The sequence below is a fragment of the Dendrobates tinctorius genome, unplaced genomic scaffold, assembly GCF_039654945.1.
Source record: "Dendrobates tinctorius isolate UK_male_01 unplaced genomic scaffold, ASM3965494v1 ptg000019l, whole genome shotgun sequence".
Classification (NCBI taxonomy): Eukaryota; Metazoa; Chordata; class Amphibia; order Anura; family Dendrobatidae; genus Dendrobates; species Dendrobates tinctorius.
Window position 1 is genome coordinate 31,657,303 of NW_027361687.1, and position 25,671 is coordinate 31,682,973.

Sequence of the window (25,671 nt, forward strand, 5' to 3'; positions counted from 1 at the left end):
GCGCACGGCCTGCGCACGATCTGCGCACCCTATGCTAAAGATAGGGTGCGCCGATCGCAGGCGCCGCTGTGCGCTAGGAGGCGGCGCTACAAGCAAGGGGCGGGCACGCCGGGCAGAGAGCCGGCTCGGGGGCGGAGCCACCCCCGGCCGTGCGTGCGCTTAAAAAGCGCTAATGTGAAACCAGCCTTAAGGAGCTGAAACTCCTAAATCCGTCATCCAATTTTAATGTGGATACCCTCAAATGAAATCTGAAAGTCTGAACTTCAACTGCATCTGAATTGTTTTGTTTAAAATTCATTGTGGTAATGTCTCTGTCCAAATATATATGGACCTAACTGTGTGTGTATATATATATATATATTTTTTTTTATACACACACACATATACTAGTTAGCCCGTGCGAAATTTTGGTACATTGGTCGTCGGGGGCGCAGGCAATTTCAGAAAAAGCAAGCTGGTCAAATGTAGATGTATTTCATGAGATGATGGACACAGACAGGTATTTATATATGTAGATTGGTAATACAATAAATTGGTTTGATAAGTAGAGGCCAAAAAATGTCTTCGGGTTGAGGTGTCACCTGCAGGTCATTGTTTCTTTCTGCAGGTTTAATGAAAATGATTGTTTAAACTGTATTTAGAGATAAAATCGTGAATGTGTGGTTTGTTTGGCTCTTTTCTTGCTGAAGGGGGCAAGTTTACCATTCAAATGGTGTATCAATTGTGTGTGTGGGGCGAAGTAATCAGCGAAAAAGCAGTGCATGTTTACAAATGTGTTTACATATGTGACTCGCGATTTGTGTTTGTGGGGCGAAGTAATCACCGAAAAATCAGTGCATGTTTACAAATGTGCTTGCATATGTGACTCACCTGCAGTGAAGTGTGCAATCCTCCAATGTGCCTGAAATAGGCTGGGCAAGCACTTGAGCAAGCTGGAAAAAACCCCAAGGCAAATGTTTGGATTTGTTTGTGATGTCTGTAAGCAGCTTTGTGGTAGTGTGCTGCCACCTGCAGGTCATTTGACCATTTAAATGGTGTATCATTTGTTTGTGTGGGTGGAGTATGAACGGAGCAAGTGTGCAATTCAATAGGCACTGCATGTTTACAAATGTGTTGGCATATGTGACTGTTTGGATGTTTGTGATGTCTGTAAGCAGCTTTGTGGTAGTGTGCTTTGGGATAGTGTGGTGCCACCTGCAGGTCATTTTTCCTTACTGCAGGTTTATGAAAATTACTATTTAAACTGTATTTTGTGATCAAATCGTGGATGTGTAGTTTGTTTAGCTATTTTCTTGCTGACGGGGGCAAGTTTACCTTTCAAATGGTGTATCATTTGTGTGTGTGGGTGGAGTATGAACGGAGATACAAAGTAATCACAAAAAACAGTGTTTAGAAATAATAGAATAGATATATACCTATACTACATGTATACATACTGTATATTGTATTTTAACATTTTTACAGTACAGCGCACTGAATTGCCGACTTTTCTAAAGGACACCGGTGCGTATTTCTCACAAGTCACACGCATGGTTCGTGTGTAATCCAGTTTTTTGTCAAACCCATAGACTTGCATTGGTGAGTCTCGGGCGTAATACGGTGCAAAGCGCAGCATGCTGCAATTTCACCCACACGTATAATACAGGCGAGAAAAAAACGGATGATAGCAGCTGCCCCATAGATGAACATTGGTCCGTGTGCTAAGCGATTTTTTCTCACATAGCACTCATCCGTATTTCTCTCTAGTGTGACTCCGGCCTTACTATAAGAAAAGTTCCTCCAGGGGAGAGCGGCCCTATGCGTCTTGCATACTCCAGAAAGCGCACCTCCACCAGGTCACTGAGTATGGTCCTAAACACATTGTCCACTGGGAGGATTTTAAATTGCAGCAATATCAAGAACTGTGCGCTCCATGTGTGATACCCAACCACTATACTAACTAGAAATAAGGTGTTGCAGTCCCGACCACCCAGGTCTCTGAATGCTCTGTAGGCAATGTAACAATGCTACTCACTTGGGAGCGATCTGAGGTATCACAGGAACCGTTTCTATTTAAAAGGTGGCTGGTTTATTTTAGTCCTCATACACCACATCACAGGAAAACTTAAATACAGACTTTGTCTGGCACAAAGTGAAACTTAAAGTGACAAGTCCATATATTAGTGCTGGTTAGCCCACCTGGCTTTGTCCAGCTTCTTAGGCTAGTTTCACACTAGCGTTTTTTTTTGCGCTGCGCCTCGTGCGCATACCAAATGCATGCAAAAAACGCATCATGCGTTTTGCATGCGTTTGCTGTTTTTTGTGTGCATGCGATTTAACCAGTTTGCACCATGTTAACACAAAAAACGCATGCGATTTTAAACACATGCGTACGCATGTCCTAGCGCACGCGTGAGGTCCCATAGACTGTAATGCTTTTTTTTTGCGCATTCCGTGCGCTAACGTGCGCATGCGTTTTTTTGAGACAGGTCCGACAGACCAAAAATGCAACAGAATGTGTCTGGCGCGCCTAGGTGCACACTACAAAAAAACGCATGTGCACGAAAACGCATACGAACGCGTGCATGAGCTAGACCATGCGCACCCATATTAAAGATAGGGGAGCAATGCGCATGCGCACGATAGCGCACAAGGCGCAGCGCTAAAAAACGCAAGTGTGAAACAAGGCTTAGTCCTATAACAAAGGCACTCAACCCAGAAGATCTGCACACCTCCATACTCACGTGTGAGACAAACAGATCTTATTTTACAAAGTGAACCACACCCAGGGGTGGAGATATGGTGAGCAGACATCTCTCCCAAATCCTCAGCTGCTCACAATCAACCTGAGGTGAGGCGAGTTTGTCTCGCCCAGAACGGGGTACTCAGGTCGCTGGGCAGCGTTGGATTCAGGAGGTCACGGGGGTTGCAGCCGTGCCCGGTGCCTGTGCTCCAGGGACAGTGAAATGGGGGTTGAAAAATAAAGTAAAAATAAAAGAAATTTGAAAAAGTATATGTGATGTCAGTTGGAGTGTTCGACTGTAGGATAGCCGGCAATGCAGATGATCCCTGGGGGGGGTAGATGGTGATGGCAGTGCAGATCTTTAATCCCCTCTAACCAGTGCTGACCCCCAGAGATTGTGATGGAAGTAGATGGCACGGAGTAATAAGGCAGGAGACAAGGAAAGTCGCTTTATTATTTACTGTAGTTCAGATGCAGGTCAGAGGAGAAATCACAACTCTCACCAGGTTTACAGTCTGCTCTGCATGATGGAAGTTATTCTTCTCTCTGCTGAGACTCGGTGTAAACTTCCTGCTGTTCTTATCCCTTCAGAGACCAAGGCTTCCCGGAGTTTGAAACTTCCAGTACAGCCACTTAATCACTGTGTTTTCTCCCCTTGTCAACTTGCAGCTTGGATCCTGTGTGAAGCACAAGTTTCTTCTTGCACAATCCTTCGCTGGTCCTCGGTTGCTGTAGTCTTCATGGGGGAAAACACTCTGCTGTTGGTTGTATAAACCCACACAGTCTCTCAGCTTACCACCCGGCTCTAAAAGCATGGATGGCCTAGGGGCTGATTCCCTGATTCTTCTTAGCATTGCTCCTGGAGTGAGCACATGTTATGGCTTACAGGAGCGTTCTCCATTTTCTCTTCACTGTCTTCCTCACAGAACAACAACTAGACTCCTCCCCCTCCCAGTTAGGGTACGTCTCCGAAGCTCTAAGCTTCAGGGAAGTAAGGGAGTGATGTAAAATTGTGTGTGTGCAGTGGTCTCTAGCAGAGAAAGCATAACTCCCATCGCTTACAAAACACATACAAAACAGTACATATTTAACCATTTTGTGGCGGCAAATATTCAGGGCGCCACAAGTTCCTTCCCGGTTCAACTTGTCCAAACTTGGAAAAAATTTCCTCTTTCCTTAGTATGAGCCATTGAGGTTTTCACAAGAGTGGTAAGAAATAGAGAAATTGGCAACAAATTCCAAAAGTAGATCGAACCTAAGTTTAAAGGAGAGAGAGGCCCTTAAAGAGATGGAGCAATAGGATGATGTATTATTCAAGAGTGCTGATATGGGTGGTAACATTGTTATCTGACCGTATTCCATGTATGAACAACAGGCATTCAAATTATTAACTCCAAATGCTAAACCATTAACATTTTACCCAACAACTCAATATCAGGAAAAACTTGTAGCAATTTTATCAGAGGCCTTTGAATAGGGCATCATTCCCAAGAGACTATTGGATCTGTACAAAAAATTACATCCTAAACTAGCAATATTTTACTTGATTCAAAAAATACACAAAGATGTGGAGAATCCTCCAGGGAGACCAATAGTCTCTGGGAATGATAGCCTGTCATTTGCAAAGTTGTGGATCATTATTTAAAACCTCTGGTATCTGAGTTGCCGTTATACTTGAAAGATACCATGGCTGTTTTTGGTCATTTGGATCACATGGTTTTGGGTGAAGAAATGCTTCTCGTCACTACAGATTTTGAAGCGTTATACACTTCAATTAAACATCAGGATGGATTAAGAGCAGTTAACTGGTTTCTTCAAGCGAGAAGTATTGATAAATCCATGGCAGACCTTATAATTACCTTATTGGATTTCATTTTAACTCAAAATATCTTTGCCTTTAAGAGAAAGATTTACCTGCAGCAGCAAGGTACTGCAATGGGGGTGGCTTGTGCCCCCTCATATGCAAATTTGTTTTTGAGTTACTGGGAGTGCGAAATCTTTCAAAGCGAATCCATTTCTGGTATTGACAAAATCCAGAAATGGATTCGCTACATTGATGACATTTTTTTTTACTTTTGAAGGGAATGCTGAAGAGTTGGAAGAATTAATGAAGAAACTAAATGACAATAGATACAACATTAATTTGACATCTAATTATGGCTAATCTGTAGAATTTTTGGACTTATTGATTTCTGCTAATTCTGATGGACGTCTTACTACAACTATTTTTAGGAAACCCACAGCAACAAATTCGTTATTGGAAGCTACCTCCTCACATCCAAGATCTACAATTCAAGGAATACCTGTTGGTCAATTTTTGAGATTAAAAAGAATCTGTTCTGAAGAAAAGGATTTCTTGTTACAATCCAAAGAATTGTCTGCATGCTTTAAAGCCAAGGGATATAACAACCGCAACATCAAGAAGGGTTTTCAACTAGCAAAAAAATTCAGCACGAAACTCTCTGTTATACAAAAACAATTCAATAATTCAAAAAGAGACGACCGATGGAGAGGTTAATCACAAATTTTCATTCACAGTGGTACAGTTTCAAGCAAATTGTCATTAATCATTGGGACATTTTAATCACTGATCCCATTTTGAAATTAATTTTACCCCCAACTCTTTCCATTGTGACCAAACGCTCGAGAAATTTGCGTGATTGCCTAGTTCATAGTCACTATGAACCCAAACAACAAGGTAAACAAAGATGGAAATGAAAATAATGTTTTTCCTTGTGGGCTTTGCAAAACTTGTGCTAACAGGGTTGTGCTAATAGGGTTATTTATAGAGTTTCTATATTTTTCTAGGGTGTTTTTTATTTATTTTAGCTTGTTGTGTTTGTTTTTTATTTTAACATTAATCTTTTATTAATGCTATCAATTTCAGTGTGCGCATACTTACCGGTCTCTTGACGTTGCTATTCGATGTGATGGGAGGCTGTTTTATTCTGGGAGAATTTTGAATGGATTCTATGGACTCTGATGCACTATGGACCTAGAACACAGAAAGAACAAGGAAACAAAAGGAACAACCAAAATAATTATAATATAATATATTTATGGACTTTTTTGTAGAACTTATAACTTGTGTGAAATTTGTTATCTGCACAGTGAGTGGCCCCAGCTTTTCTGCACAGTGAGTGGCCCCAGCTTTTCTGCACAGAGAGTGGCCCCAGCTTTTCTGCACAGTGAGTGGCCCCAGCTTTTCTGCACAGTGAGTGGCCCCAGCTTTTCTGCAGTGAGTGGCCCCAGCTTTTCTGCACAGTGAGTGGCCCCAGCTTTTCTGCACAGTGAGTGGCCCCAGCTTTAGCTTTGTCTGCACAGTGAGTGGCCCCAGCTTTTCTGCACAGTGAGTGGCCCCAGCTTTTCTGCACAGTGAGTGGCCCCAGCTTTTCTGCACAGTGAGTGGCCCCAGCTTTTCTGCACAGTGATTGGCCCCAGCTTTTCTGCACAGTGAGTGGCCCCAGCTTTTCTGCACAGTGAGTGGCCCCAGCTTTTCTGCACAGTGAGTGGCCCCAGCTTTTCTGCACAGTGAGTGGCCCCAGCTTTTCTGCACAGTGAGTGGCCCCAGCTTTTCTGCACAGTGAGTGGCCCCATCATGCTGCTGCTGCCGCTGCCTCCCTTACACAAAAAACCAAAAACCTGTATACTCACCTCCGTCGCTGCCCCCTGCTCATCAGCGTTGCGCTCTGCAGTGACTGTGCAGGCAGAGAGCGATAGCGCCCTCTGACCTGAATGTCACTGCAGAGGACGCAAGACAGCAGAGCGCAGGGACAGGTGAATATGCCTCCCAACCCCCGTTCATACTCACCGGGTCCTGGCGCTTGTGTCTGCAGCTCCCCAGCTTGTTCCATGTTGTCGGCGCTGGTCTCTTCCTGGTTCAGCGGGCACGTGGTACCCGCTCATTAAATATGCGCATATTTAATGAGCGGGTACCATTTGACAGCTGAAGCAGGAAGAGAGCAGCCGACAACATAGAACAAGCATGGGAGCTGCAGAGAAGGGTGAGTATGATCTGACACCCCCGCTCCCCCTCCCATCCCCCCGGTATATGACTCGTGTATAAGCCGAGAGGGGGACTTTCAGCCCCAAAAAATTGGCTGAAAATCTTGGCTTATACACGAGTATATACGGTATTAAGTTTTTTGTGTGCCATATCTCTGTGATTTAAGGGCATGAAAATTGCGACATTTTCAAAATTTTCACCAAATTTCCATTTTTTCACAAATAAATGTAAGTTACATCAAAGAAATTTTACCACTATCATGAAGTACAATATGTCACGAGAAAACAATGTCAGAATCACCGGGATCCATGGAAGCGTTACCTTATAAAGGTACAGTGGTCAGAATTGTAAAAATTGGTCCGGTCATTAACGTGCAAACCACCCTTGGGGGTAAAGGGGTTAAGATATATATATTCTCCCTCCTTTCCCTGGACTTGTGCGGATTTTTTTGATCATAGGTGCTTAATATAGACAAATCAGGGTATGTATATACGATATACAGCAATGATTACACGATTGTCCTTTATAAGGATTTATCTATCTCTCTTTTTTCTTATTATTTAGATAATTTTTGAATCTATTTGCTTCCTCACATTTTTTGCTCACAGTATACTATGATATTCACGCATGCGCAAAGAGATATTTGAATAACAATGCAGGCGTTGTTCTATATCATGGTTTAATGTTACCAAGTACATGAGCTATGTACATGGCCACTGATAACGCTCTATTTCCTAAGTATTTGTCTAAATCATTGCGGACATGTTATGTAAAGAGTTGCGTTATTAACGCATGCGCAATGACATAGCAACAACCGTGTCATCAGGTTAGAATATTTTCAGTTGGTAGATTTTCTCACCAGCACATGCGCGGTATGTACAGCGACAAGTGATGTCACCCTAGGGGAATTTTTCTATTGGTCAAGTTTGATATTTATGCGCACTCCCCTTCCATTTAGGACACGCCCCCAAAAGATGCAGGGCAAAACGTGCGCGTCGGGGCAGGAGGTGTCCAGGTCCTATCAGCGGCACTTTCTAGATCACTTGTGACATCTAGGTAAAGCTCATTCTTGACTTGAATTATATATTAAGGGATTATTTGCCTTATTTATCCTGAGGTTACCTTCTTTCATTTGGGTTGTTTCATATGCTGGAACCTATATGCCTTATTGGCACAGTTTATGCTCCAACTTCAATACACAACTCCATTACTCATTGCTATTGATGGATTGTGAAGGTGATTAACATATATATGTCATTTTCATGAATTAACACAGTCCAAAATACATATGTGATGAGCAAAAAAGAACATCTATTCATGAAATATACAAACACAACCACCAGAAATAAAGCTCGTTTTTTCCTCCAGCTTTATTTCTGGTGGTTGTGTTTGTATATGTCATTTGCAGTAGTGTTCGCTTCATTTGTCTGGCAATACAAAAAAACAACTTGATTTTTCTTTTTTCTATACCTGCTTGATGTTATGCAATAGCACCACCTTGTGGTCAATTGATATTTTGATGCTTTTCTTTGCACATATTAATTTTTGACACCAAGCACTTTATCTCGTTTTTGCTGTAGTGATGTAGAAATTTATATGGGTAGATTTACCCCTGTGCGTACTGTGGCCTGCCCAAATTAGACAGTCTTATTGAGCACTCAACTGGAAGAAAAGAACTGTACACAGAGACAGCAATCAATTCTTTCAATGCTCTGTAGCTTTATTAAGCATACCTATATTTATGGATACATGTAGGAAGGGGAGGCTATCTGATTAACATAAAGGCTAAACTTCTAGTTTAATTGGTCAGTTTGAATACATGAACATATATGGAAGAGTTTACTCAAAAAAGCTGATTCTAGCAGTATAATTTACGGCCTATTGTTCTGTAGTGTCAGCATGTTCTGGTATCGACTGGCACATCTGGCCTTACTTCCTCATTCCCTATAGCCCGTTACACACTGCGATATCGCTAGCAATATCGCTGTAAAGTCACCGATTTTGTGACGTAGCAGCGATATGGCTAGCGATATCGCTACATGTGATACTTACCTCCGACCGGCTCCCACGCTGGGCTATCGCTGGTCACGCGAGAACGTCCTGGATCATTTCTTGTCGGGCTTCCTGTGGAGCCGACGAGTGACGCGTGGACGCGGGCGGGAGGACGTCAGGATCTCCGCGTTTGACAGGTAAGTAGCGACCCCCGACCCCTGCTATGTCGCTGGTGAGATCTCCCTGTGTGGCAGCTCACTAGCGACCACTTAGCGATGTACCAGCGATCCATATCGTTGTCGGGATCGCTGGTGCATTGCTATGTGTAACAGTACCCTAAGTCTGCTAGATATTTCTCAAGTCACAAGACAATGCTATCACGTTGATTGTCCAGACAGACTTCATGGGGTTAGGTCAGCTCCAGTAACTAGTTACAAAGTTCAAGACAGCTATGATTATATCTCTAAGTGCGCATATATGAATATATAGAGTGTATATGAGAGTACATAAGTATATAGCCTATAGCAGGCAAGTGAGATCTAGATGAAATACATATATATTTCCATAACAATCCCCCCTTAGATATCACTTGCCCTAAAATCCTGCTCCTGGCCCAAAGCGCTGCAACTCTTTTGTGCTGCCAGTGAACTGACATACGCTTACATCCTCCTCTGTACAGACTTTCGCAACTGGGCGGTCAGGAGATCTGTCCCTAACAGGGGTTTGGTGCAATGTAATCAAAGTCTCTTAGTTAGCAGTCTATGCAGTCAGTGCATGTGTATTCTCTGTCAGGTAGGTAATTTATTCAGTCAGGTAGGTCATCCGCAGCATCATTCCAGCTCAGGTGTATCTTCTGGTATGAAGGCCTTTTCCCGCAATGCGGTGCGTGGATCTAGGTGGAGGTTTTCCTTCCAGGTTGGTGGCGTCAGCACTTGGAGAAGGGCCATCGGATCTGGGATTGAGGGCTTCTCTTTACGGACTTTTTCCACCAACACTCAGCAGTCTCCTGACTTCAGGGCGTGCATACCAGGCACCAAATCTGGACCTGGCAATGAAGGAAAACTCGAGAATGGACATTAGCAAGACTCTTGATAAATTCAATTACACATGCAGACAAAGTATCATTTTGCATAGTCAACTGCTAAGTAACGAATACTCCTAAACTGGGTTTTTGACTCAAATAAAGTTTCATATTGGTGACAGCTTTTCCTGAGCCTATGGGAGCTTCTAATGCCAGGGTTTGTCTATCTCTTGGGCAAATTTTTTTTTTAGCATGCTGCTCTTAAGTGTCCCACCTAGTCTATGATGCGGGATGGTGGGTAGTGTGTGTAGGCCTAAGGCCGGGGTTACACTAACCATCGCAAAATACGGTCAGTATTTTACATGCGTAATATGGATCAATGGCCCCTAAACAGTGCTCCGTATGTCATCCGTAATCAAGGTGTGGTCGCGTATTTTGCGCATGTAAGCATCCGTATGTAATCCGTATGGCATCCGTATGGCGAGATTTTCTCGTCACCTTGCAAAATGGACATATAATGGAGCCCTATGACAGGTTTTATAACACAAACCAAAGAATATAGACACATAGAATACATATATATATATATATATATATATATATATATATGTATTCTATGTGTCTATATCTATTCTTTCGTTTCTTTATTAAACCTGTCAGTGTGAGTTTACTGTATAGCGCACTGAATTGCCGGCTTTGCTAAAAGACACCGGGTGCGTATTTCTCGCAAGTCACATGTGTGGTCCGTGTGTAATCTGTATTTTTTGCGCACCCATAGACTTGCATTGGCGTATTACGGCCGTAGTACGCTGACAGTCCCAGCATGCTGCGATTGGCACGGAGCCTAGAATACGGATGAGAAATATACGGCTGGTGCGAGGGACCCCATAGAGAATCATTGGTCCGTGTCTAATGCGTGCTTTTAGCGCCTCTCACTCGGCCGTATTCCTCGCCAGTGTGACCCCTGCCTAAGTCTGACCCTACTGCTGATCAGATCTCGTGTCAGGTTTGCTGTGTATGTGGGTCCCTGATCACTTGCTATTGCTTCTGGAACCCCCATATCTGCTCACTATTTTTTGAGAGTAGCTTCTTTGAAGTAGTCTTCGCCAACCGGTTCTTTACTTGGAAGTCGTCAGGCCGGATGGCGTGGGTGAGCTCTTCCCGCTTGTCCGATGTTGAATTCGTTGGAGGCCAGACAGCTGCTAGGAATTTGGCTGTTAAGGTGGGAGTCCAGTCTAATCAGGTCATTCATCTGTGTCTTCAATTCTATTAGGGGGCCATGTGCCCATTGAACCACTGTAGGGTACACACTTAGAGGTAGACTGGGTCTGTCTTGAGGTAGACGTTTTGAGGTAGGTAGACGTTTTGAGGTAGACGGGTTTCTTGGAGCCCAGTGCTTTTGTCCTACATCATCCAGCTTTCCTTCTCCTCCTTCCTAGTCTGATCCTGCTACTTCTTGTGCAAGTTTCGGGAAATCATTTTGTCAGGTTTTCTTGTCTTCAGTCGTCATGTAGTAGCCGTCCGGCTCTACGACCTCTCCCATCTTCCATATTGTTTTCCTCTGGCGGCTTCTTTGGCTGCCACGTCTGCCATGTTGATGCCCCGTGTCTCTACTGTGTTCAGTTTTCCGTGTGCCTTGACCTTCAACATTGCCACCACTTTTAGTAGTTGAAGAGCGTCTAGCAAGTCTCTGATGGCTCCATGATGCTTCATGGTCGACCCGCTTGCTGTGATGAAGTTTCTTGCAGTCCTGATGGGTCCGAAGTCGGGTGCCATGCCATGCGAGTACCTGGAAGATTTGTTCTTCGCCACCTGGCAGGCCTTTCATCAGCTCTATCAGTTCTGCTTCTTGGGCTCTTTGGCTGACAAACTTCTGGACCATAGGATGTCTTGATTGCTGGTCACTGCACAGCCTGTGTGGAACCTTCCTTCATCATTTGCAAAACTGTAGCCATCTACAGTATCTTGCAGATTTTTCATCTGAGGGTCCGTATCCGCATCCCCCCTTGGGAGTGGGAGTAGAGACAGGTAACGGCTGGGAGCACTGAAGAGTGGTGGAGAGCAGCCTTGTCAGGAGGGCGTGTGCTGCAGATATTGTTTTCATGCAGGAGGGCCCCCCTTGCAACTGGATCCAGGCCGGCTGAGAGGTAGTCTAGAGGCCTCTGGTTTTCCTCGGCGGGGTCTGTTTTAGGATTGGCCAGTAGCATGACCTTCTCCATCTTTGTCCTTCCTTTTCCGTTCGGCCAAGACGGGATGGCTTCTCGTAGTCAGTGAGGCCTAGAGCTGGCGTAGAGACCATGAAGTCTTTCAGTTTCCTGCACGAGACGAAGGCTGTATTAAGCCTGGAGCACCAGGGATCCAAGTTCTGCAGTACGAGACTAGACCACCAGGGAGGTCTGCATCTTCGGAGTTGTTGAGGGAGCCATTTTCTCCTCTGCGGTCCTCCGGTCATCTGTCAAGTGTTTCGTCTAGTGAGCGATACGGTGTCTTCAGGAACTTGCTTTTGACACCACTGGACTCTGTTTTTGCAGAACTTACGTTGCTGCTCCGCCAGGCAGAGTAGAGGAGACATGGAAAGCGCTGTGCAGGTAGCGATGTCGATGAATTCTGCATGCTCCGCAATCCAGTTGACGGGGATGGAGGACAATGCTCTGGCGAGCTGTGAAAGGCTGTTCCGGGCCATCTTGGGCATCACTGTCCATTTGTTCTGCACCCCCTTGTGCGTTTTCAGGAACTGGTCGTCCAGGTGAGGGGGAACATTGAGGGGAGCTTCGGGCAGATCCATTGCCGTGAGCACCGTTGCTGTGGCTGGCAGGTTTGTCAGTTCAAACACGGTTTCTTCGCTCACAGCCCTCAGGTTATGCATCCAGTCTGGTTCTCCTGTCACAGTCTTCCTCTTGATCGAGAAAAGCTGGGACTGCATGATGATTCCCGTGGGTGAGGCGTCTCAATCTGGCCTTACTCTTCACAGTGCCGTGAGGGACTCCCATCTTCTGGCAGATTTCTTAGAATACTGAACACCTGACTAGGGGTGAAAGGCACATTGTGTAAGAGTTCTGGCTCTATCTGCCCCTGCCTACTTGGTGTCTGAGTTTCTCCTAGTACTATGCAGCAAGTCTGTCCCTCCTTCATTTTCATCAGAGGAGGAACTGTGCCATTGTGTGATTGTCTTTCTGTGTGTGGGTACTCCCCCCCCCCCCCCGAGACTGCAGCTCCGTGTGGTACATAGGATCTTCAGTCTCAGACTTAGCAGGTGCAGTGTCTGATGGCACCCACCTCCCTTCTGCTAGCTATTGTATCTGGAGGGCACTTGTGTTGTTATGTGTGGGGAGTGATTCACTTTCTTCTCCCGGTGTCATAGCTGTCTCTTTAGAGAGGGTGCCCTGTGGAAATAGGGACACCTCATTGTCTGGATCTGGCACTGGACCAGCGGGTAACGATGAACTGAGAGGTGGGTGAGGAAAAGAAAGAGAGGGAAGGGTGGAGGAAAGATTTGGAATAGGAGAAGTGAGAGATAGTGGAGGAGAGTGGGGAGGAGACAGAAGAGGGGGAGAGAGTGAAGACGAGGGCGATGACGAGGGAGGAGAAATGTGAGAGAATGAAGGTGGAGAGATAGGGGGTGTTGGAGAGGGAGGAGAGATGAGAGAGAGAGAGAAGGGGGAGAGATGGGCAGAGGTGAAGAAGATAGAGGAGGGAGAGGGAGAGATGGTGAGGGAGGATGAGGTATAGGAGGAGAAATAGATGAGAGAGGGGAGATAGAGGGAGGAGAGAGGTGAGAAGGATGGGAGGAGGGAAGAGTGGGGAGAGAGAAAATGGTGGGGGGGAGCGGACTGCTTCCCCTTTTCTGTCGTCACAGAAGGCATTCTTAGACGGCACAAATTAGAATGCCGCTGAAAACACGTAAAAAAACCCAATTCTTTCCTGTTCACACTATCTGTTAGCACCTTCTACGCTGTAAAATCCTCTGTCACTTTAATAAATGCAGACGGCAATTACTAGCTACTTTCATTTTCTTTTCAATACATCATGTCATGCTACAGCTTAAAGAAAAAAACTGTTCTTGCAAAACCACATACTATGTCTGTTCTAAAGACTGGAGAAAAAAAAACTTTGCAACCCCTTTTAACCTGCTTAAAAGGGAGGGAAAAACAAAACAAGAATATTTAGTGAAAAAAAACCCCAAAAGTAGTGGAAACAAAGAAGGAAAATCAAAATTGACAAGAGAACACAGGAATAAACCAACGCAGGTAAAAATTCTCTTTTTAACAAAAAACTGAAAGAAGTGAAAACTAAAACCTAAAAAAAACTGATAAAATGTCACAAAAAGTGGAAGCAAACTAAAAAGAGATAAAAAGGGAAAAATGATTTTTCTCTTTATAACAAAATAAAAGAAAAGGAAAAAAATCTCTATGAGTGGTGAAAACCAAAAAGACTCATAACAAAACTTAAAATGGAAAAACCCAAAATAAAAAAAAGAAAAATGATCAGGGAGAAAAATATTTTTAAAAGGAAAACAAATCAAAACGTTGATAAAACTTACAAATGCACCACTCAGAGAAATAAAAAAAATCAGTAGATTCAGGAAAAAATGGAGGAAAAAGGAAAGAAAACAAAAAAAAATACTCATGAAGTTGGTAGACCTTGGAAAAACACTCCAAAATATTTATAAGAATCTAAAAGTCAGTACAACTTCCAACAATAAAAGGGTTAATGCAGAAATGATGCAGGATACACACACTTCCCTTTTTTTCTGCCTGTGTCTTTCAGTGACATGAAGAGGAAAAAAAAACAAACATTGATATGCTCAAAAAGACCCAGCTTTCTCCACCAAAAATGCAAGATAAAACCTAAAATAAGGAAAAGCAGAGTACAAAATATAACAATATGAAAAAAAAATAAAAAATTATATACATACATATATATGTGTAATATATATATATATATATATATATATATATATATATATATATATATATATAGCAGGGGCACACCCTGCAGGCATAGAAAGAGGAAGTGTACAAGAAGGAGGAAAAAGCTTTTTCTGCTTCAAATCTTCGTGGAAACCTGCAATGAATTCACATATAGACGTCCGGGGAGAGAGATCGAAGCCCTTGTTTGTGACACGTATGTCAAACAGCTGCTGACAACCGGTAACTGCCAATCACCCATGGCACTTTGGTTAGCACCGGGATGTATCACCCTCCGTCTGCTGGGAGACGGGCGCAGTGATATCCCACTAGATTATCACCCCTCCGTGTGCACCCGGGCACCGTGGTAATCTCTCCAGTGATCAGTCTGTGATATCTCTCCAGTCTGCCTACATTCGTGTGTGTGTGGGGACTGTGGCAGCCGAGGGATTCACCTGTGATACCTCCTTGAAGCTGACGCCTCCGTGTATGTGTGCGGGGACCGTGACAGCTTTTTCAGAGGAATTCACATGTGATATCCCGTCTAAGTCAAAACTTCCGCATGGTGCGGGGATGTGATTTAACTTAGTCAGAGAGATTCAGTGTCTTGCTATCGGTTTCTCAGCAGCCACAAACCACAAATCTGTCACAATTTTCCACCACCTTTCTCACCCGGATCTTAGACACACAGGACCACAGCAGACACTTAGCTTATCCCAGGGTTTGGATAAGAGCGTGGACTTTTTTCACACTATCTGGGTTTGGTGACCACACTGACCGGCTAGAGTTGCTGACCCGGACTGGGCACAGGGAACATTGAGGTAAGACTAGATTTTCTTACCTTACTTATGGAGTTGCGCAAATCTCCGTTCCCATGAGCCAAGGCCTTGGCCGGCACCTCTGTCCTCTCCGGTCAGCAGGATCCCCGTACGTTTTCGTCCACAGCCTCGAGTAGGGTGTCACTTGATGTAGAAATTTATATGGGTAGATTTACCCCTGTGCGTACTGTGGCCTGCCCAAATTAGACAGAGTCTTATTGAACGCTCAACTGGAAGAAAAGAACTGTACACAGAGACAGCAATCGATTCTTTCAATGCTCTGTAGCTTTATTAAACATACCTATATTTATGGATACATGTAGGAAGGGGAGGCTATCTGATTAACATAAAGGCTGAACTTCTAGTTTAATTGGTCAGTTTGAATACATGAACATATATGGAAGAGTTTACGCAAAAAAGCTGATTCTAGCAGTATAATTTACGGCCTATTGTTCTGTAGTGTCAGCATGTTCTGGTATCGACTGGCACATCTGGTCTTACTTCCTCATTCCCTATGTCTGCTAGATATTTCTCAAGTCACAAGACAATGCTATCACGTTGATTGTCCAGACAGACTTCATGGGGTTAGGTCAGCTCCAGTAACTATTTACAAAGTTCAAGACAGCTATGATTATATCTCTAAGTGCGCATATATGAATATATAGAGTGTATATGAGAGTACATAAGTATATAGCCTATAGCAGGCAAGTGAGATCTAGATGAAATACATATACATATATATTTCCATAACAGTGAAATCAAGATGTATAGTGATGTATTGTTGTTAATACTTGATGGTATTTTTACCATATAAATAATATGAGGAGGACTTTAGAGTAGCCTCCGTTTTTCCAGTCACCTTTGTTCCTGAAATTTTATCTTTTGAATGAATTAATAAAAATTTCAGTGTTTTAATATTGGTCACTTCAATTAATTTTTTTGTACAAAAATTATGTGGTTTACACCTCCATACACACAGACATGTGTGAGATAAACAGATCTTATTTTACAAAAGTGAACCACACCCAGGGGTGGAGAGAAGGTGAGCAGACATCTCTCCCAACTCTTCAGCTGCTCACAATCAACCTGTCATGGACAATTAACCCCTTCTAGCTCTATATGTACTAAAGCAGGTATATCTCCCATCCACTAGGTGTCCTACAGCCTGCTTACAGCCCATTCTGCACAACAGAGACTGGCCAGGAAAGACCAGCCAATGGAGGCAACCACCCTATTGTACACCTCTGTTTTAAAGGGTCAAAGAAGCAGGCAGTTGCTCATGCTTTCCAGCATGGTATCACAATGCTCCAGGGGACAGTTCAGATTGTCACTCACACAGTTTTCCATGGAATCAACACCAAGTCAAGTCCAAAATCTTTGAGGTGATCCTGATAGAACTCAAAAGATGCAGATAATATATGATCTTAATGAAGTTATTCACAAGGAATATCACAGGACTGACCATATTCAACCCTCTCAGTCTCCTCATACGGTAAGCAACTTCCCACTTGGCAAGTTTCAGTCTATTTCCCCATAACAGTTGGAAGAACAAATTGTAGACCAGGGTCCAGAGAGGCTCCTGCAAGATGCACATGCTGCCCAGAGTGATCAGTTAAGGGAGCAAGTAAGTTTTGTTCAGATTTACCCTTTCCCTTAGGGTGAAAGACCAACCCTTATATTGGTTCACCTTCTGAGCGGTGATCTCTAGGCTACTGTCCCAATTTTGTTTGGGGTAAATCCCCTGTAAAAATTCGATTCCAAGGACTTTTGAAGAGACTTTGGGTCCTGGAAGGATGTCTGAGAGATCAAAACTAGGATCTCCTCTTACCCGCTAGAGACCCTCACACTTACCCCATTTGATTTGAGACTCGGATGCCTCCGATCCATTTCTGATATCAGCCACTCTGCCTTCACATCAGAGGAAACAAAAACGATAACTTCATCGACATACTCTACCATCAGAGTGGCTTCTGGTGCAGCCCGATCCATCACGACCCATGCCAATTGTCCACGCTTCACTCTCCTAAGAAGAATCGCAAACACGTACAGCAGCAGGTTCAAGGGACAGCCCTGAACAACACCAGACCCAACCTCATTAGAGCTGCCAATCCAACTGTTAAAAAGTAGGAAACTCTCTGCCTCAGCGTACAAGGTCTTAAAGCCAATCAACAAACACCACCGGCAGGCCATACCTCAGAAGAACAGTCCAGAAGTCCTCATGATTAACCCAAACGCTTCTGCCTGGTCCAATGACAGCATGTACCCCTTCCAGTGGCCAGCCCTGCCTTGCTCCACTGCCTCTCGGACTCAAAGCTCAGAACTAAAATGTACTGCGCCCTGGAACAGAACAATGTTGAGTCCCCGAAAGGAGTCGGTGTGCAAGTTTCACCAGCTGATTAAACAGCACCTTTGCCAAAACCTTCCTGCCTGCATTAAGAAGCCCTATGGGACGACAATTCTCAATTCAAGATGGGTTTTTACAGTTTGACAAGATGATCAAGGTAGACCTCCTCATTGCCTTTGGCGGAGAGCCCGAGAAAAGACACTCACTGAATACCTCAGTCAAGAGGGGAACCAAGGGGTCCTTAAAGGTCTTATAGAATTCTGATGTTAGGCCATCTGGACTGGGCAATTTCTTTAGGGCAAGTCCATCAATTGCCAACCTAATTTCCTCTTCCCTGACCATCTATTTCAAAACGTCAAGAAAGGGGTCTACCCTTGGATTGGGCACGGCTTCAGCCATGAAAACTGATACCTTATCCCAATCCAGATCCCTCTTCCCCAAGAGGTGCAAGTAGAAGGATCTGACGACATCCAGGATCCCCGATCTGGATCTTTTCAGGGACACTGCAGTGTCAACCAGTCCTGTACCCACTTTACTATTCACTGACATTTGCACTTCTGTAAGGGTCAGGCGAGCGGTACTTCCCATAATCCCTCTCATATTGACATAAGCAAAGATTTCCCTCTGGAGATTTCCTTGCGGCTACCTCCAGTTGAGACAAGATGATAAAATTTTCTTCTAAGGCCCTCATACAGGTGGTGCCTGTCCAGAGTCCTAAGGTTCAAAAGCTGGAGGAAGAATTCTGCCACCCTTGAACTGCAAGCAGGGTGCGGGATGCAGTGACGAACAGGAGGCAGAGCAATGGTTAACAAGTTTAATAACAGGGGAATACTCCAAGCAGGGAGGAAAAGGGTTAAACAGGGGATTAAACAGTTCAAATGGCAAAGGATATTGTGGGTTGAAGAACAAAGGATCAGGTAAGGGCAGTTCCTGTGAAGCACTTGTGTTAGGAGTTCCTCAACTGTAACTCCTGCTGGGAACTCAATAGCGTCGGCAACAGCTGTAGCAGTGTCTTTTCCAAGAAGGTCCTGTGGACATCAATGCCTCGTCTTCTGACAGCAGCGGTCAGTCTCCAGTACCTTCCGCTGAGCCTAGTCCATATACTGAAGTGGCAGGAGGAGCATAGGCCACAGCACTGTCTGAGCCCGACGTGGTCCCTGCACGACTCTCCTCAGTCTCTGTCAGCGGTGGTGGCGCTTGCGGGCGGGCCTACGCTGTACGGATGCTCTGGGACCGAAGTACTCACGTGTCCCTGCTGCAGTGTCTGGCAAGGGTACGGGCCACAGCCCTGTACGAGCCCAATGTGGCTCTGCAAATATACACTGGGAAAGTCAGGGCGCAAGTGTCAGTCCCGTATGTGGTCCCTCTTATGTGGCACGTGTGCAGTACTCACGGACACTTCGCATACGGCGCCTTTCCCTCTGGTAGTCACCGGCACACTTCACCTTCTCTCTGTAGTCACCGTGCACACACTGAACGCTCCTCTCCTTCTCTGGTACCCACTGCTGGCGGACGCTGGCCTGCGCAATGCACTTCTCTCCCTGGCTGCTGCTGCGCACACCTGGCTCTGCATTCTCTGCAGCGGTCCCTCTCTCTGGATTGCTGCTGGGCACACTGTTCCCCCCCCTCAGCACGGTGGTCCTCTTAAGATGGTGGGTCCCAGCCGCAGCGCCGGTCCTCTGTGGTGGGGAGGGGAAGCAGAGCGCGCCTCTCACCACTCTGCGCGCTGCACTCCGTTGGCGCCAAACTGACCTGCAGCGCGCGATTCTGCCTTTTATCTCCCAGCTGCGCTTCTCTCCTGTCCCTCCTTGCCCCCCTCGGTCCGCAGGAAGGTCCGCCTCGCTACGGCTTCCCCCAGGCAACAGGGGAAGGTGAACACTCTGGCTTCTCCCCGGGAAAAGGGGATGCAGCCTCAACAGTTCCGGACCCGCAGTCCGGTTGTCCCCCCCTTACAGAACATCTCCCATCACTCTGACTTACTAGTACAAAGATCCAGTAAGGGTACCTCGCTCTGAAGGAAATCCTCAAAAGGACTGTCTTACCTCCGACTTCTTCCAAGAGAAACAAATTGAGCCTCCAAAAGCCTCTTCCCATCCAGGAGGTCACTGTAACATTCAGAGAAAAAGAAATGAAACAGTGGTCGGAGAACTCCACCTCGACATCAGACACTGCTGAAGAGACGGCTTCCTCCTTTAAATAAAATATGTCTATTTTAGACCTACAGTGTCTTCTATGATAGGTGAACCCTTTGTGGCCTGGAGTGCACCGGATGTGGACAACCACCAGCCAAGCATCACTACCTATACTAATTAAGGGCGATCCTATCATAAGACAGCTCATCTCTGGAACCTCCTCTATCTCGGGGCCTCGTGACTGAGTTGAAGTCTCCTCTAAAGATGACTGATGACCTCGTAAAAAGGTATGGCTTGATTTCGTAAAGAGACACAGTCCCATTTAGGTTTGGGACCATAGATGTTAAAGAGAGGGAGCTCTTGTCCCTTCAGGAGGACATCTAAGACCATAAGATCAGGGACCTCCCTATTTCTAACTCAATTTGTCGACATTCTTACCACTATACAGCTCGGCTGAAAGAGACCAATAGGAGGGCCCAAGCCTCCACTACCTCTTAGCTTTAACCACAAATGCCATGTTTGGCAGCCTGGTTTCTTGCAAAAAAAAAAAAAACAAACGTCAGCTTCAACCCAGCTGAAAAAATCTACAGCTGCAAATTTAGTCGTATTTGACTTTATGCTGGCAACATTAAACGGATAAATGCTACTGTGCAGGGCCATCTTGGTGGAGACAATTTTTTTTTCCTCTGCCAAAATGGCGCCGGTGGTGGCACCTGCGCAGTAGCATCTATCGCATTCCGAATTATGCTACTGCGCAGGCGCAGCCGATGCCACTTTGAGGAAGATTTTTTTCTCAAGCAATTTAGATCACAAAATAAAATCAAAATATGGATATTATAGATGCGATCATGCTACAGCGCATGCACCGCCTGCATGATGAATGTAATTTTTTTTTTCAAACCATAACATATACAGTATGTAAAAGAGGGGGCAGGTCACTGAGGGATCAGTCATAAGGCATACAGATGAATGTGTAAGCAGAGCACCATAGAAAGCCCCATCCCGTAGCACGACAATCTCAGTCACTGAAAATAAAGATTAAATAACCACAAGACGGATTTCATCAGCCAATGTATCATTTTAATCAGTATAACAACGCCGACCTGACACTGTAGGTTACTGAGCACAATCCAAAGTTTGCTAAAAAAAAAAAAAAAAAAAAAAAAAAAAAAAAAAAAAAGCGCAATTTTCTGAGACCCGTAGCTTCTCCATTTTTCGTGATTTGGGGTCGGGTGAGGGCTTATTTTTTGCATGCCGTGCTGCCGTTTTTAATGATACCACTTTTGTGCAGATGCGGTCTTTTGATCGCCCGTTATTGCATTTTAATGCACTGTTGCGGCGACCAAAAAAAACGTAATTCTGTCGTTTTGAATTTTTTTCCCGCTACGCCGTTTAGCAATCGGGTTAATGCTTTTTTTATTGCTAGATCGGGCGATTCTGAACGCGGCGATACCTAATATGTGTATGTGGGATTTTTTTTTTTATTGTTTTATTTTGATTGGGGCGAAAGGGGAGTGATTTGAACTTTTAGGTTTTATTTTTAAACATTTTTTTTTTTTAACTTTTAGCATGCTTCAATAGCCTCCACAGGAGGCTAGAAGCATGCACAACCCGATCGGCTCTGCTACATATGGGCGATGAGCAGATCGCCCATATGTAGCAGATTTACTGCTGTGCTTTCAGCGCCGACCATCGGGCGACGCTCAAAGCCATCTGCCTGAAACAACCATAGAGGTCTCAGAGACCTGTGGTTGTCCAGGCAACATGATGCCAACCCCTGATCACTTGACGGGGGTCGGCGATGAGCTCATTTCCGGCCCGGCAGCCGGAAATGCTATGTAAATGCCCGCTGTCAAAGCTGATTTAACTAGTTAATAGGTGCGGGCGGATGGCGATTCCGCTCGCACCTATTGCGGGTACATGTCAGCTGTTCACAACAGCTGACATGTGGCGGCTTTGAGGTGGGCTCACCGCCGGAGCCCACCTCAAAGTGGGGGACATTACCGATAACATACTATTCTGTCATCGGTAAGGAAGGGGACAGCAGCATCAACAGATTAGGGACTGTCATCATTGATAATTGAGTTAATGTTTTTTTTCTTCCCGCTCCACTTCCTTTCTTCTGCCACAGAGGAGGAATCCTTGCCCCTGTTAAATGACACAGAGGTGTCAATTCCCACGTTTTTTTCCTCTTTTTATTATTTTTATTATGCATTTATATAGCGCCATTCATTCCATGGCGCTTTGCATGTGAAAAGGGGAAATATAGACAAGTATAATAAACATGTGTAAGACAAGGGACACACAAGTATGTAGTAATTTATTGACTATGAGCGCCGACCACCAAGTGGTGCTCATAGCAATCTGGCAGTGACAACCATAGAGGTCTCCAGACCACTGGTTGTCATAACAACCCACTCGTGAACCGTGATCACGTGACGAGGGTCAACGGTGGGTGGATTTCCAGCCCAATGGCCAGAAGCGTGTGTTAAATGTCGCTGTCAGAATTTTAGTGGCATTAACGGATTAATAGCCATGGGTGGATCACGATTCCACCTGCAGCTATTCCGGGCAGATGTCAGCTGTTCGAAACAGCTGACATGTCCTGGAAAGATGTGGGCTCACCGCCGAAGCCAACATCAAAGGGGGGAGGGTGTCCGACATGGGTGTACTAATATGCCCAACGTTGGAATGGGGTTAGTGTCGCCTGTTCTGCAGGGTGCTCGCTGCACATGGCTTGCAGGTGATTTTGCAGGTTGCTAGGTAGGGCTTTCTGCTGGTCACCATCCTCTTCATCATCATCCACTTGGCTCTCAGGCTGCAGTCCCATCTGCCTTTGCTCTCTATTATCAGCCATTTCTCTAAATCTGTCCTCATTCATTAGTTTTTCCTTGAAGGGACCACTCTTCCCTCTGATGAAAGCTTTTATGACTTCCAGCTCATTAAGTTCATGTTTAAGCTTCCTTACCTCCGCCTGGAGTTGCGTCTTCCTCGGTTTGGAGGTGCCTGAAGCTTTGACGCTTGTGCAGTGCAGCTCCTCCTGGAGCTTCCTGATGGTCTTGCTCGCTTCTTCATACTGACGGAAGTGGCTCATGACCCGGGCGCCATAGGTGAACACAGACTTCCGGGGTCTCTGTAGCCCCCAACCTTCCTCAGTGAGATTGGCCTCACCTCCGTGAACACTCAGCTTTACTCCGGAAGGACAGCCATCATGCACACTTGCAGGCTTCTCCGTGTTTGAATCCTTGCGGTTTTTCTGAGTCTCTGCAGACCCAGGGGGAGTAGGAGCCACATTGCTGTAACTCCTGGTTGAGCGTCTCATCCCCCCCCCCCCCCCCCAATCCCTCTAATGTGCAGGCAGGTTGCTCGTTTTTCCTGCTCCTGCAGGTGTTGTCTCTCAGGAGCACACAGCAGGATTGGCATTGAACACACCCACAATCACCAGAGAGAGCAACAGCTGAGCAGAACTGCACTCACTGTTCTGCTGGTGGAGTCACTGTGTAAATATATTACATTACTTATCCTTAGTTACATTCTGTATTATACCCCCAGAGCTGCACTCACTATTCTACTAGTGCAGCCGCAGTGTACACAGTCGCTTGTGAAAGTGTTAACCCCCTTGGCATTTCTGATGTTTTGCTACCTCACAACCTGGAATTGTACTGTTTAAGGGTTTGCATAAGTTCATGTAAAGAACATGCCTCCTTTTGCGGCAATTACAGCTGCTTTGGATAAGTTTCTACGAGCTTTCCACATCTTTCTTCTGGGATTTTTGCCCTCAAGGCAAAACTGCTCCAGCTCCTTCAGGTTAAATGCTTTCCTTTGGTGAACAGCAATCTTCAAGTCTGATCACAGATTCTCAATTGGATTAAGGCCTGGACTTTGACTAGGCCACTTTAAAACGTTTACACGTTTCCCCTTAAACCACTCGAGTGTTGCTTTAGCAGTATGCTTTGGGTCATTATCTTGTAGGATGGTGAAACTCAGTCCCAGTTTCAAATCAGTGACAAATTGGTTTTGCTCAAGAATATCCCTCTACTTTGCTCCATCCATCTTCCCCTCGATTCAGACCATTTTTCCTGTTACTGCTGCCATAAAACATCCCCACAGCATGATGCTGCCACCACCATGTTTCACTGTGGGGATTGTGTTCTTGGGGTGATGAGCTGTGTTGGTTTGGCACCAGACTTAGCGTTTACCATGTTGGCCAAAAAGTTCAGTTTTGGTCCCATCTTACCATACTACCTTCCTCCATACATTTGGGGAGTCCCCCACATGTCTTTTGGCAAACTCACAACGAGCCATACAATTACGGGCAGGTGAGGCTGCTGTGGCCAGTTAGATACATGCTGGGTGCTTTATGATGGGGCAAAACCCACAGAGAAACAGCTGGCAGGGGTATTGAGTGTCAACCTACCCTCTTTTCAGCTGGTGAAGTCTGACTTCCACACCTCAGGTGTATGGTTAGCCTCATAAGTATCAGCAGTCTGTGAGGCCTCTTTTTGTTCAGTCCATCACAAACTGTTGCACCTACACAGGGCAGAGAGGAAATTGTAACCGTCACCATTAGGTCCTTCAATCCCTCGAAGATGAAAACCAATAGTACTTGGACCAACTGCTATAAGTTGGTTCTGAGCCTCTCCACCACATCTCCATTGCTGTTATTAGGTCCATGTTAAAGGGTCCCGAACTTTTTTCAGTACACTTCAAGATTCAGCTTCTATTTTCTTATCAGATCCTGTATGATGGCCTGATAGTTCCCATCATGTTCGCGAGGGAGAGCAGCGAACACCTTCAGAGCTTTGCCTTGTAGCCTTGAGATTAAATATCGCGCCCACTGGTCACCAGGCAACTGGTACTGTCTGCAGGTCTTATGAAACGCCCTCAAAAGCGTCCATATCTGAATTCTTTACCTTGACAGGAAAATGCTCAGGATGGGGTTTAAAGGAAGACATTACTGGACTCACTGTTTAGTGGGGTACATTGCTCATTCTGGAGTCTCTGTGAGCCTGTTGTTATCGGTTCACTCAGCTTGCTGCTCTGAAAACTCACGCTCTACGTTCAGACCCATTGAGACCTCAATCCTGAGGAAGGGACCCTGCTCAGATGCACGCCGCACCGCCCACTGCCAACACCGAACATCAACATCGCCACACCTCTACAGCCGCCGGTTCCGCTGCTACACCACTGCCGCAACCCCCCCAGTAAGCCTGCGTTCGGACTTTAAGATGCACCCCCCATTTTCCTCCGAAATTTTTTTGGGGAAAAGTGCGTCTTATAGTCCGAAAAATAAGGTATTCAGACCCCTTTAAATTTTTCACTCTTAGTTTCATTGCAGCCATTTGGTAAAGTCAAAAAAGTTCATTTTTTCTAATTAATGAACACTCTGCACCCCATCTTGACTGAAAAAAAACAAATATAGAAATTTTTGCAAATGTATTCAAAAAGAAAAACTGAAATATCACATGGTCATAAGTATTCAGACCCTTTGCTCAGTATTGAGTAAAAGCACCCTTTTGAGCTAGTACAGCCATGAGTCTTCTTGGGAATGCTGCAACAAGTTTTTCACACCTGGATTTGGGGATCCTCTGCCATTCTTCCTTGTAGATCCTGTCCAGTTCCGTCAGGCTGGATGGTGTACATTGGTGGACAGCCATTTTCAGGTCTCTCCAGAGATGCTCAATTGGGTTTAGGTCAGGGCCCTGGCCGGGCCAGTCAAGAATGGTCAC

General features: G+C 45.2%; 1 protein-coding gene and 1 long non-coding RNA gene across 2 annotated transcripts in view; both read right to left on the reverse strand.

Annotated features, from left to right (window-relative positions):
• Positions 1-3,157: 3,157 nt before the first annotated feature.
• Positions 3,158-25,671, reverse strand: part of JTB (jumping translocation breakpoint) — a 61,135-nt gene continuing 38,621 nt past the window's right edge. Inside the window, exons 5-7 of the mRNA XM_073566816.1 lie at positions 19,853-19,915; positions 5,625-5,717; positions 3,158-3,977 (exon numbers count right to left, since the gene is read on the reverse strand). Coding sequence (XP_073422917.1) covers positions 5,693-5,717; positions 19,853-19,915 — 88 coding nt within the window. The 3' untranslated portion in view covers positions 3,158-3,977; positions 5,625-5,692. The remainder of the gene's footprint in view (positions 3,978-5,624; positions 5,718-19,852; positions 19,916-25,671) is intronic.
• On the reverse strand, positions 8,427-14,674 carry LOC141082838 (uncharacterized). The gene is made up of 2 exons (XR_012230597.1): positions 14,474-14,674; positions 8,427-9,759 (listed from the first exon to the last, which is right to left on the reverse strand). It is a non-coding gene; the product is annotated as an uncharacterized lncRNA (long non-coding RNA).